Source organism: Diadema setosum, chromosome 8 (assembly GCF_964275005.1).
Source record: "Diadema setosum chromosome 8, eeDiaSeto1, whole genome shotgun sequence".
Classification (NCBI taxonomy): Eukaryota; Metazoa; Echinodermata; class Echinoidea; order Diadematoida; family Diadematidae; genus Diadema; species Diadema setosum.
The window spans coordinates 12,145,666-12,160,643 of NC_092692.1; the positions used below are offsets into that span (position 1 = coordinate 12,145,666).

The window sequence follows — 14,978 nt, forward strand, 5'->3', positions numbered from 1 at the left end:
CTTACATAGAGATCAGTGATAAAGCTGTACGTAATTCTTTCAGGGATTCTCAAATATATGCGAGGTGGGCCAGCCCCCCCCCCCCCCCCCCACACTGTGGTATCCCCACACTACCGGGTCTTTAAAGTACAGTGCACTCCCATTACAATGAACACGGTTCAACAAAATTCCGGTTTCAACGAAGTCAACATTCAGGCCACAACATTGTCCACTCTATGTATTTTTATTGTTTATTTGTTCGGTTATAACGAAATGTCAATATAACGAAAGAAAACTGCCGGTCCCGAGGACTTTGTCATAACAGGAGTCCACTGTACATAATTTTAGGCGAACTCATGATCCTTTGTGGGGAGTACGAACCCTCGACTTCCTCAAGACAGATAATACACACCTTTCCAACTGTGAGTCCTCCCGCCACAGCAAAGATCACGCCAATCACCTTGCACGCCAGCGTCTTCACTCGGACCACGTGTGGTATCTTCACCCCATTCAGGTAACACTTGATTTGCGGTATACCGCTTCCCATGGCAACGGGCTGAAATGAGAGGCATGCAGCATGTACTGGCTGATCACATATCCACAGTTATAGCCTAATCTTATGCACCCCGATCCCATTCTCCTCCAAATAAAACAAAAAAAAAAAAAAAAAGTCTGCTGAACTGGCCACCCTAAATTTCACTGGATATCTTATATTGTAGACAGAATATTAAGAACTGGTGTAATTCAATACATCTGCACAAATCAGAAAAGATATCTAGATAATTGATTCCATTTGAAAGAAGGCATTAACTTTAATCTCTAATGAAATGTTACCAATTTACAGATCCATTACAAATTCAGTGATTAAACGGTTACTGTATTTCAAATTCTTTAATGGAAACGAATGAACATAAATGGACAAAAAAGAGCTGAAAAAAAAAAGATCACATTTCATTGCACATTACAAAACACTAATAATGAAAATTTAAAGCATAACCAAACAGCACCAAATCAGAGAAAAATAAAATCACACAGGTGCTCACAGCAGATCTGAAAATGCCAACAAGGCTGTAACCAATGTGTCAGTGTTCTCTTCTTTTTTTTCTTCCATTTTTTGCTTGGTTTCACTCAATCAACTCTAGAAGTCAACTAAAACTTGGGGTAGATTTTCACTTTTGAGCTATGACCTTTAAAACGCTCAGGAAATTGACTCTGGAAATTAGCAGCATACACATTCATCACAGCTGTAAAACTACTCAAAAAAAAAAAAAAAAAAAAAAAAAACCCTCAAACCCAAAACAACATAGTGCTCCTACCTCTCCAACGGCTACCAGGAATGAGGCGATGAAAACAAATCCAATGCCAATACCAAGCCATGCACCAAACGGCTTCATCATATAAGCATCCTCCATTTTACCACTGAATACTGATAGATCTCGATAAGGAAAACCACTGAACGTAGATACTGAGAGCTAGGAGAGAGTACAGTGAATCACGTGGCACCACAGCTAGCTAACTTTCCATACAGTTTTGCTTTACAGAAGGGGGCTTATTCATTGTCACTTTGAAAGACATGGTTTGATACACATTTTACTTTTATTACTAGATATTAGATGAAAATATTCACAGATATTTACACGGCTGCCAACCTCAACATATTCATGTACAGTAAAGAAAATATTATGTAGACAATATGCTTTGTATAAGTAATGGGAAATCAATATATGATAACGGTGCCATATACAGTTTCAGAATAAAATATCAAACATCCTTTTCATTGAACAAAAGTGCACTTTCATACTTTTGATGAAAAAAAAAACAACATGCTAAATATTGACCAAAAAACAACAACAACTTAAAAATACCAGTTGGGAGATGTACATGTACATCTATTGATCATTGTATTTTATAAACAATTTTTACTTTGGGTTCTACAGATGATACAGGCTGGCCATGATGATGATGATGCTGATGATGATGATGATGAGGATGATGATGACGATGACGATGACAATGATAGTGGTGATGATGATGGTGATGATGATGATGATGAATGCAATGATATCACTGCTATCTATTGTCAGGACATGAAGAGAAATTTTAGCTTTCAGGGATCCCCACCCAAATAAGGGAGAGTTGGAAGGCGTGAACTTGTCATCTCTGAATGGAAAAAAAAAAGTGGATGAATGAATGAAATCAACAGCAGCTGGGTGTGAGATATTGTGACACATCAGGGCTGCTCAAGATATCATAGCAACAGAGTGAGTGGAGGGTGTCAGAAGGGGTTCGCCCTTCACACAGCAAGCAGCTTTGGCATTTTAAAGTGTAAATCATGCAATCTACTGCATACAAAACTCAATACTTTGATTTATTCTGATTAGAAAGATAGATTGTACCACAATGTGACATTTTTTGATAGTTGAAAATCCATGTTTGGGAAGCTTTTTTGATTTTTTTTTTGAAGCAAGAGAAAAAGCTTGGAGGCATGTAAGTGTGAGAGAGACCCCATCCTACACCTAATGCATAAGACTTTGTAAATTTACTATCGTGATGCCTTCACTAAAGGTGGCAGTGATGACAGCAAAAGTAAAAGATGAAGATGATGGCCATGAACATGACAACAAATGATGGTGATGATATTACTGGTGACTACATGTACAATGGCGGTAGAAGCTTAAAAAAAAAGAGAGTAAAAGCTGGTGGATCAGGCATGAGATTACCTCCCACCCCTGAAACCAATTCCCTGATGGAACCACAAGAGGATACACCCCTGGACGGTGGAATACTTCCATTTGGACAGCGACTTGATGGTGATGTCGATGAAGACGGCGATGAGGCCAGTGATCACCCCGGTTAGCAGCATAACAAACCATCTTGAGAACTCTTTTTGGAGGACATACACACTCTGAAATTTAAGAACAAGAGGACCAAATAGCTAAATGTACTGTATACGCCATATATCTAGCGAGTCTAAATTTTTGTGAATTGGTACTTCCTTACGATTTCGCGAGTGGTTAAATTCACGCTTGTGGAGTCAAGGAGGTTTTATACATGGAGATCCAACTGGCTGTAATTATTCAAACAGTTGTCAGATTTCTATTGATGTACAAAAGAATTCCACAGGTGCACTTGTGCCTTTGATGATCGATGTTCCAAGCCGCCATCTTGCTGAGCAATCTGAAGATTCATTTTGAACGTTATCATAATGTTGGCCATATTTTGCTTATTTATTCATTAAATGAAATGAAATTTCACTTAATAATAAAGCATGTAAAACAAAAGTCAATTCCGTTCAGAAATTTGCGCAAAAGTGTAAATCAGAGCTGTATTATGTGAAAATGTTTAAAACTGTACCATCCTGGAAAGCTGGTTTTATCACTTTTCCACTTAATTTGCCCAAATGAAACTAATATGTAATAATCTTCAAGTATAATTCTTTATTGATAGATATATCAGATTAGTGCCCGCGTATGCCCAGTCGAGTAATTTTCATCTTCATTTCAGCATTTTTTCCTCAATGTTCTGTTCGCGCATCCTCGTATGTACTACCTACCTCTTATAAGAAGGGATAGCGAAAAGTAATTACCATCACAAAGAAATATCTTCCTTTGAAAGTGGCTGGTGATTATGCAATGAGACACGGGTCAATTGTCTTCGTATCGGCGCGGCAGATCCTGTTTGGCACATGCTTCAAATATTTCTGAGCGGCGGCTTCGAACATAGATCAAAGGGAATAACTCTGTTGTTACTCCATCTCTTCAACCTCCTTGGTGGAGTGAAGCACTGAATGGACAAATGTATATATGCATGTTACATTTATGTCGGGATCAGAGTTAATATTTTTGGGTGTTTTCAAATTCGCGAAAATACCACCTGACTCGCAAAATTCGTGAAAACAAAAACCTCGCGAAATATTCAGTGTACACAGTATCACATGCCAAATGCAAATACTGCAAAACACATTCGCGGCACGAAACTTTGGGGAAGAGGAGCCAACGGCCATTTTTCGCAGCATGAAACATTTGCGAATTGCCACTAGCATTCAACGTATTGTGTAAAAAAAAAAAAAATTGTGTGCATCTTACTTTTGCAAATATTGGCTTCTTGCAAAACTTGCAAAAATTTCATGCACACACACAAATTCTGGTTTTACAGTATACATTGATCTTAATTACATACACCTACATTTGTTACATCTCATCCCAAACTCCCTAAATCCTGGTTGCACAATCAATCCAAGTTTCAAGTAGATCAAATGCCAAGAGTACCTAACTGAACAATCTCACTGAAACATCCTGGTATGCTGTTGATAACCATGCTTGCGTTCTTCTGCATAAACTACATGTATATTGAGACCACTTTTCTTCTCTAATAGCAAGTAGCCATCCCCAAGGTTGTCGGGCACACAAGCCAAGACATCAAAATTCATGTTTTTGTGATTATGCAATGAAGGGTATATGACAGCCAGGGTAAATCCCTTATCAAACCTCCTTTAGAATATTAAGATAGAGACACTCTTTTTTATATGATAATATGTAGCAAGGATTTTTGAGCACAATGTGGTGCTAATTAAGGTGCGACATATATTGTAAGGAATGAATACTATAACCATTTATCCTTTGCACTAATAAAGTGTAATTTTTGTTGACACTCCACAATCAAGAACCCATTGTTCCCTGCATCTTAAGGTAATACAGTTTCCATATGCCTACAGTAAATGTTGATTTCTTGCTCTAAAATGGACACATACAAATAAGAAATCTGTGAAGTAATCTGTAATAACACAATTTCACTAGGGCAATGGCGAAAATAACCAAAAAAGATAGATAATAGTACTGCAATCTCAGAACGTATCCGATCATGGTTGCTATAATATTTTATAGGCAATCGATTACAGACAACCAAGAAATCAGACCATAGAAGTATCCATCAATCTTCCACACAAGTGTGAATTGAATACAGCTTGCTAAGAATTATTGCAAGGACATTATATGATCAGTCATCACATCACATGTGGCCTACCCACGAAAGAGAGGGAAGGGCTCTTCTGGAATGAAAGTTGCATGCATACGATTGAAATTATGTCATTCTTGTAATCTCAATTTACTCCATAACACCTCATTATCCTGGCAACCACATCAGCCAGATAAGTTTCTTGTCACCTGGTCTACGCAAGTTTTGTTTGAACATGAATTCCATAAATTGTCATGTCAGACAAGTAAAAATGCATTATGTCACTTTTAAAACAAATGAAGTGCCTAACCAACAGAGAAAAAAAGGAAAGTTCATTTGTACAAATGTGCATGTGAGCTAATTGAAAACTGGCTTAAATTGCTTTGCATTGAATGTATTCCCACTAAAAAGTCCCCACTGCATTTAATGTGACCTACTCCGCTTTGTTTTTTCTGACCCTCTGTAAATTTGACTTTAGAATGTCATGTGTCAGGAAGTGGAAACATAAACTGAAACCAAACACCCTTCTGGTGATGTCGGTTGATATAGATATGGCATCAAGACATATAGGAAAGTCTTAATCGCTCATAAATATTTTCATGTCTTCCCTTTGTGAACTCAGTCAAGTTTTGTTCCCTGGGGTGGTATGCTGTTTAGACACCCTTGAGCGTTTTTCAGTATACAAACTTAGAATAACAAAAAGGGGGTGTCAAACAGATGACATGTTAGCATCCAATTGCTGGGTAAGCAAAGTGTCTTAGAGGGTAATGTAACTGTGTACTATATATGCCATATATTTAGTGAGTCTAATTTTTGTTGAATCAGGACTTCCTCACAATCTCACAAGATTAATTTTGTGATTGTTAAGAGCAGTAATGAATAGAGAAATGCACATGTGCATGTCATGTTCATGTTGAGATAAGATATAATATTTTTGCATGTTGCTGAATTTGAGAATAAGTACCCAACTCACAAAAATAAAAACCCTGCAAAATACAATGGCGCATACAATACGTTCGCTACCTTTGACAGACTCACATGAAAACAACACCAGTATAACTCAAACCATCAGTCCAACATGATGCTTAGGAAAAGATATTTCTCAATGCACTCTGAAACTGTGAGTACACCTTGAACATCTGTGGGCAGAGTTCAGCTGCCCTCCACTTCAGTCTTGCACTATCTCATGATTACCAAGGGTAAGACTCAAAAAAGGAAAAACACTTCCTCTTTCAAAGACTTCTTCTGAACTTTCACTTTCGGTTGTGCTGTCCAAATTCCAAATATCCTCTATTAATACTTCTGCCTTAATATCTACATCTTACAATGAGCATGGTTTGCCACAACCACATTGCTCTAACATCTTTTAAAAAGACAGGATTTGCACGGACATAGTGAAACAGCTTTACAGACTGTAAATCCCGCCAGTTACTTTCACATGATTGCAAAATGATTAACACATGATGTTTTGTATTTCATCACACATTTTCCCCACATTCACACAGTCTTAAAGAGAGTGTACAGTACTGGTTGTGGTGGGGATTCATGCTTTGAACATTCCTTGGTGAGATTATGAGAAACTTCTTACAAAATATGAACGAGCATGTAATTTTAAGAAGGATTCAACGTTTTTCAATTGGTTTTCAAATGGCTGAGATATCAAAAAAGTGATAATAATCAAAGGCGACAGGCCATGCCTTTTATTAGGATCTCTTTGTTTCACCTTGTTTTTAGATATCTCAGCCATCTCCAAACTGATTTTCATCAAATAAACTTTTGATACCCCTTAGAATTGCATGCTCTTTGACATCTCATAGAGTGGTTTCTGAATATCTCACAAAACGTTAAAAGCTAATTCCTCACCCCAACCAGAACTGTACACACCCTTTAATAGCAACAGTTATCTGCACTTCATACCTTTGAGCTGATCTCCTTTTCTTCCTTCAGAAAGAGGAAATTTTCCACCTCATCATAGTCAAGACTCTGAATGAGGAAAAAAACAATGCATAAGAAATGAAATATGAATGCATTTAAGAGACTATTAAAGTACTCAGAGAGAGCAGACCTCCACCAAGCAGCTTATTTCCACCCATGCACACATGCTCTGAAAGTCACCCAATTTGCCAATGATAAAGAAGCCATGTGTTTAATTACCTCATCAGCTTTCTGCTGTCCGGTGCCTCAAGCAGAGCATGAGCTTTAGTGTGCATATGCAAACTTCAAATAGGCACAATATACTCCCAAGTTTATTGGCCCTACATTTTGTATTTGCCAAAAGATGAAAAATCCTTCAAAGATTCATCAGATTCACAGATCACTACCAAAGTTCAATCATCTGCTCCTTGTTTCAATATCAGCTCTTTTTATATAAGTTTTATCCAAATCTGTTCATCTTTTTGAGTTATTTTGCAAACAGACAAACAAATAAACAAACAAATGCCTACAAAAACATAACCTCTTTGTGGAAGTAAAAGGCAACAGAAATAACACACAATACAGGGCTACCAACATTAACACATACATTGTAGTCAGAAGATTGGGGTTAGAACTGTAAGGGAGAAATTTCTGTGTTTTTTAACATTCAACTCAGCAGGCAATGATGAATAATAAAGATTATAAAATAATAATTCTATCAGGACATCATGCAATAATTGCATTTTAATGGAGGCCCTCAAAGAACCAACACTTCTCACACACAGCAAACGATAATCACTAAAGCACCACCAGTATTAAAGGCATAATTTACCATTTGCAGATGAAACAAAAACCCAGCATTAGTGCTTTAAAATAATTCTAAAATATGAGTTGGGGATAGAAACAGCCACTGTATAAATTTGAATCCGTTTAATCGATGTTAAGTATTGTTAAATACACAAAAAGTGAACAATAGTTATGATAAGAATGCTTCTAGACTAAACCGTCTACAGTTATGGTTTATTGAGAAAAATACTGATATCTCCCTATATTTTAGGCTTTATTGCGAAAAATGTATATGGCAGGATGTTTTGTGATACAACAGACCTACACATATGCATCAAATGTGATATCTTGTAAATTTTTTAAATCACTGCTCCCAAAGGTAAACTGGACCTTTAAAGCAGTACTGCACAATGACAGCAGGCTTCCAACACGTAACATATGCTACTATAGGTGTTGGATAGCACATCAGAACACTGATCTTGAACGAAATAGACTGATATCTAGACAGACGTAATTCAATCATATGGTCGGTATTAAAGATGGGGCAGTACACTAACCCACAAAAACACATACATAAGACTGATCTTGTGTGACATCAAATCCAGCTGATTGATCCCATGGGCCAACTTGAGACCTTATAGTTTGGGCTACCGTATATATGGGGCTGGTGAAAAAGGGTCAAACAGGCAGGTAACTTTATAGGACAGGAAAAACAAGACAACAACACAAGTGCAAAGAAATTAAAGCTAGGAGAAACACTACGGTTTTCACGGACAGATGACCTCTACTAATTGCGCAATAATTACTCACCTCGTATTTCGTCGATAAAACACTCATAGCCTTTACCTCCTCTCCCTGAGCTCCAACCTGCAACACAAGAAAATTTACAAATGACATTCATTAGATGTGCACTTCATTATTTCCTCAATAAACTATGATTTGTATATCAGTCAATTCTCCTATTTTGCAACTCATGATGGCAGATCAGTGACTTTCACAGAATGAAAATCAACCAAATGTCCATGAAGAAATATTTTACAAACCAGCACATAATAACTTACAAACCATATTTCTGGATTAATATCCTAGCACAATATTTGGTGCCTGCAGGGGTGTTGTCAACCTATCTCCCAGAACACCACATGCTAAAATGGACTGTCGCATTTGAACCGAATGAGGTCACATGGCTTGCGAAATGTGGAAACATGAGGATGAAGGTGTACACATGTGAGCACAGTGATACAGACCACTAATACCAGGTACATGTATACAACATCTTCAGCTGTTTAAAAGTGACAAGGGGTACCATTATGTTTCATCAGACTCAATTTTGCTATCTCATGCATTTTCCAAAGACACCTGCCCGAGTATTCTTGGGACTCGTCTTCAAATGCTTTCCATTTAAGACTACTGATATTATTTAATGAATATTATTACCAGCATATGGTTACATCATCATTTACTTTGAATAATAAAACCAGTAAATACATATGCCTCTAAACATAACAAATATTGTTAGCATTTTTACCATACAAAGTCATATTTGTCATAGAACACACTTAAATACATTTGACATTCACAGAAGCAAGTTTGGCAAGAGGACATAACAAGAAGACAGACAGGGAGAAGGGAGAGAGAAAGAGAGAATAAGTTTGAAAGATGGGATGCCGAGAAATTCACCTTGCGTTTCCATGGCGCCCGCCTCCTGATTGCTGCTGCCAGTGGAGGATACGTGGTGACATCTGGTTCCGACTCTGTCCGCTCTCTCTGAAGGGAGTGATTGGTCTGGAGCATGTTTGGATTCAATACAGAGACAAGAGTTAACACCACTTAAGATACGAGGTACACATCCACCAGAACGATGATATCTCCAACATGCTTTTGCAGAAATAAACTACCTGGGGGTGAATCTATTTCACACCAGTGTTAGACTTGCTTGATACCCCATTCAAGCATGTACAGTGTGATGAAACTACTTGACAAAAATAATGGGGACAAAACTGAAAAGTTTTGAATACATTTTTCTAAGATCCTCATGTCTGTTGCAAGCACCCATTCTATAATGATGTAATTTGTTCAGCGATCCTCGTTTGTAGCATGCACTCATAATCTGAGCAGATGGTAGTAGTGTTGGGGGGCGGGCCGGAGGTCCACATGCACGCACACATGTACACACACACACACACACACACACAGACATATACACAATTGCACGTGGGACAAGAAGCGACCTTCCGACTGGACTTATCTGCACAAGTCGTGAAACACGTTCGCATATTCTCACACAATATAAACATTACATGTACCAAGATACTCTGGCGATTCTACTGGAATAGCAGCACAGGAGCAATCCTGACAAGTTTGGCCCAGCTGCTATCATACATTTGTATTCATATCATAGTCAGTGTTTTCAGTGCTTGAGCAATCATCTTATCTGCAACCATTTATCAGGCCATAGGAGTATGACATTTGGCTATCAAACATACATTTTCCCACAGACACTAGCTTTGTTACTTCAAAGCATTCTCGGAACTAAACTTTGCTTTGAACTGAACTCTGATCAAGGTCCACGTAGACTGAAGTTAATAGAACACCAGCAAAGCAAACAATTAGAAAACAGTGCATGTTTCACCAAAATATGACAATACAAGAATATTATGGAATTCTAAAACTTTGCTTGAAGACCAACAGTGACATCTGTCATAACAACACGCACAAATGTGATATATCTCAAAGGTGATGATGTAATTTCATAAGTCTTCATTTGGTCTGCACACAAATTTTGGCTAAATATCTTTTTATTCAAATTAATTGAAAGGGCAAAATTTTAAATCCTTCATGTACGTACAAATAGATTCTACAGTTTAAGTGATCGTACAAGGAAAAGGTAGAAATTACACGGTGCGTACATATGTCCCCACCGGAAGAAGCATTTTGTAGCAAAATGTATAATATAGGTCAAAAATCAAGGTCAAAGGTCAAAGAAGTCAAAGGTCAAAATTCTGTGTAGAAGTTTTGAAGCCCTCACCTAGTGCCATCACATAAAGTAAACAGAATCGAAATCGGGCTAGAAATGGCGAAGGAGTAGCACTTTGTAGCAAAATGTACAATACAGGTCAAAAATCAAGGTCAAAGGTCAAAGAAGTCAAAGGTTAAAATTCTGTGTATAAGTCTTGAAGCCTCACCTAGTGCCATAACATAAAGCAAACGGAATCGAAATCGGGTTAGAAATGGCGAAGGAGTAGCATTTTGTAGCAAAATGTACAATATACGTCAAAGGTCAAGGTCAAAGGTCACAACTGAAATTCTGTGTAGAGTTTCAAAGCTCCCATGTAGTGCTATCATATAAAGCAAACAGAATCAAAATTGGCTCATAAATGACAGAGAAGTAGCAAATTGAACATTTTGATCACACACGGACGCACACACACACATACATTGTACACACACACACATACACACGGACACACACACGTACAGAGCCCGTTTCATAGTCCCCTGCTCGAACTAATTCGGCGGGGACAATTGCTGTACATTGTGTGACAGTTAAAAAGAGTTGATGTGCCAAACTTTGACAAAAAGGGACTGATACATTTTTTTTTTGGGGGGGGGGGGCAGCCTAAAAATTCAGCTGATTTCTAAATTTGATACAAGGGACTGATATCAATAGGCAGCTTTAGATCATATGATGTACCTATTAAGCAAAAAATGCTTTTCTGCACCTGCGTGAAACATACAGATTGTATGTTTACAATGAATCTCACATCATCCAACTTTTCACAATGGTTCTGGGCCACAGTTGTACCAGAGAGGTGATCTCCCTGGTTGTACTGTTCACTCACTGCACGACACAGTGATATCTTGATTTGTCAAGATGTGACCTTACAATCTGAGCTATATCACACACTATTCTCCTTTAGATACGTAGGCTGCATCTTAATGAAGTCTAATTTGTATGCGTGTACTTTGCAACATGACGCTGGCAGAGAGGAGAACAGTCAATGCAACCAGGGAGAAGGTGTGTCGTAGCATTAAAGGTAGGGGATACCTTTTACAGACCTCCCAAAAAAACCTCAGGGGACTTGTATAGGCCACTGCTGAGAAATTTGGAAGTCAACAGTTATCTACAATTTGAATAATGCACAAAACTCAATTACTCAGTAGTTCTGTGTGTCAGCCACACTTAAGCCTTTTTGTTGCAGTCTTCTGTATTTTTTTTTTATCTATAAACACAAATCTAAAAGTATAAGAGCTGATGTGATAACATATAGAGTGTGTGGCAAGAATGTATATAGAAATGTTTGTAAGTTTTGATGAACTTTCTTCACAAAATATACATGATGGACACACATGCAGTGCATGGGTCTGCAAAGGTAGCCTAGTAATGTACTGGAATTTACGGTGAGCCCCGAAAAAAATTCAATTCAAAATTCAAAATTCAAAATTCAATTCAACGGTCAATAAAAATGTACTAAATGTTACCTTCCACTTTCAGTACTTTATGGGAGTTTCTAAAATAATACTCTCTTCAACATACCACTGTATTTATACAACTCTTCATTTAGGGCATGCAAATGGGATTCCCTACCTTTAACATCTTGAATCTAACTAAAGCAGCCTACATGTACTACTGTTCCATGAACACATCATATTGGCCCTAGTTATGTACAATGTACATTGTAGATGGCACTCTAAACCATCACGATCCTATAGCCTTTAAGCCTTTAGTTGTTTGACTTTACTCCTTTTTGTTTCAAAGTCATCAAATAAGACATTAAGTAGAGTTTGCCATTATGGGGATCAAAACAAAATGTGAAGGAAGCACACACACAAAATTATAAATAAATGTTTACTTTCCGAACAAGTTTAGCTTAAAGGAGACCTCCGGATGATTTTCAGATTTTTACATTTGAACAACTATAAAATTAGTTATACTGAGGACAGAGTTTCAGAATTTATGATAATTAGGATGAAGAATAAGAATATTTTCAAAATTTAGAACAAATTGCAATGAACAAGGATGATGACATGGCAGAGTCACCATAAGAATGCATGAGTTGGGGCTCAAGGAAGCACAACAAAAGAAGATGGCATGCATAGATTATACACAGGTGAACTTGCAAGCAAGCGGTATTGTAATGGAATTTCACTGCTACATTTCTGAAATATGTGAGCCTCCTATGTCATCAACCTTGTTCAGTGTAATTTGTTCAAGGTTTTTCAGAGTATTGTTTCTCTGTTCAAGAACCACAATAAATTCCAGAAATTTATACATGGAGTTGTCAATTTATGTACTACATGATGTGAAATTATGAAAATCGTCTGGAATGTTCCTTTAAAGATTGACAGGGTTTTCCCAATACAAGTTGCAGCAGGCATCAAAAGCAGGCTTGGCAAAACTCCAAACTTTCTTTCAGAACTGACATGTTGCACTACATAATTGATATGGCAAGTTTCCAAGCTGTTAATATTATGTTGTATCCATCACACTTGAGGCTCCACAGACTTAATTGATTGTTTTTTACACATCAGTATCCATTGGCATGACAATCAGTGTACCATCAAACATGTTTCAAACATTAGTAGCAAAACAAAAACAAACACAACAACACAAGGCAAGTGCCAAAATGTGTCTCGCCCATTCGCATAGAAGAAATTTATGTTTTTCTAAATCTCGGAAATTCATTGACCCCGCCTATGACCTTTGACCTTGAGGTGACCTTCAACTCCCCAAGGGACATTTACCAGCCAAGTTTGGTCACAAACGGACATCACTATGGATCAAAAGTTATGAGCCATAATTGAAACGCGCCATAAAAAACGTAACATTCAGCCCTAAAAGTTTGTTGACCTCTGTCTGTGACCTTTGACCTCGTGATGACCTTCAAATCCCCAAGGGACATCTACCATCCAAGTTTGGTAACAAACGGATACAACAAAAGTTATGAGCCATAATCGAAACGCGCCGTAAAAACTTAACATTGGGCCCTAAAAGTTTGTTGACCCCTGTCTGTGACCTTTGACATTGTGGGGACTTTCAAATCCCAAAGGGACATCAACAAATTTGTACCATCCCAGTTTGGTAACAAACAGACATACAATTGTATACATCCAAAGTTATAAGCCATAATCGAAACGCGCCGCAAAAACTTAACATTGGACCCTAAAGTTCATTGACCCCTGCCTGTGACCTTTGACCTTGAGGTGACCTTCATGTTTGGTAAAATGTATAACTTTGTATAACCACTCTTCCCTCCAAGTTTGAATAAAATTAAAGTCCTCAGTAGATTGTTATAAAATTCAAGTTTTTGTAGCATTACGGACGGACGACGGACAGACAGATGCCGCAGGCGATCCCTTAGTCTCCCTGCACCTCTGGTACGTGGGCTCGACAAAAAATCTAAAATCTAAAAGGCATACAATGGTATGTATAAACTCTTCCAAACATCCATGCACACACGCATTTCATTCCATTTAGGCCAATAGTGCCATCCTGCAGGCCATTCTAAAGTTAATCAAATTCTAAATGGACACAGATGCCTCTCAGAATCATTGATGTGTTTTTCATTTAAACAGAGCATTTAGATACTGGGGGTGTTTCACAATGATTTCGTCTGTTGAGAATGAGAAGGGCGTTAAGTGATCTTGAACACTATGGGTTTTGTGGCAACTTAACGCCCTTATCATTCTCAACCGACGATTTTTAATACATGTATATGTAAGGACAAGATGAATTTAGAATTATGGTTGGCTGTGTGTGACTTCAATAATAATTTATTCTCATTTTTATGTAAGAATGACAACTTCGGAGAATTTTTTGCATACAGGTGTTATAAACTCTGATTAATTAACAAATTAAAAGTAAGGGACAAAGCATTTTTTTTTTTGGGGGGGGGGTAAAGTTTGATAACAATAAAAAATGGATTCTGAAAAAAAAATAGATGAAACTGAATGGGGAAACCAACAACATACCATGATTCTAAGTCAAATTTAACTCTAAAGTTTGACTTAAATTCTTTGTGAAAACACCCCCAGGCCTGTTTCTACAGGACCGCATCCACCATCAAGCACACCACAGAGGTTCATCTCTGAAATGTTTCAAATATATTGTAGCTGTTGCTTTGAATGTGATCATGTGTGTTTCATACTTCAACAGCAACAAAAATACTACAAGTGGTTTTTCACGTTATATATGCAGATTGATAGTATAGAAATATGATCTATCAAACTAAAGTCATTTACCGGAATCATTATAATCAATAGTATGACTTGAAATATTAATCATCATCATCATCGTTAATATCATTTACATCATCATCATTACTATAATTAACACAATCATGTTC

At 37.4% G+C, this 14,978-nt stretch overlaps 1 protein-coding gene across 1 annotated transcript in view; it reads right to left on the reverse strand.

Moving 5' to 3' along the window:
* The window catches only part of LOC140231375 (H(+)/Cl(-) exchange transporter 7-like), a 47,335-nt gene that overhangs the window by 21,788 nt on the left and 10,569 nt on the right, over window positions 1–14,978 (reverse strand). Inside the window, exons 2-7 of the mRNA XM_072311500.1 lie at window positions 9,313–9,417; window positions 8,443–8,499; window positions 6,850–6,915; window positions 2,746–2,884; window positions 1,296–1,414; window positions 392–535 (exon numbers count right to left, since the gene is read on the reverse strand). Of these exons, the coding sequence (XP_072167601.1) occupies window positions 392–535; window positions 1,296–1,414; window positions 2,746–2,884; window positions 6,850–6,915; window positions 8,443–8,499; window positions 9,313–9,417 (630 nt within the window). The remainder of the gene's footprint in view (window positions 1–391; window positions 536–1,295; window positions 1,415–2,745; window positions 2,885–6,849; window positions 6,916–8,442; window positions 8,500–9,312; window positions 9,418–14,978) is intronic.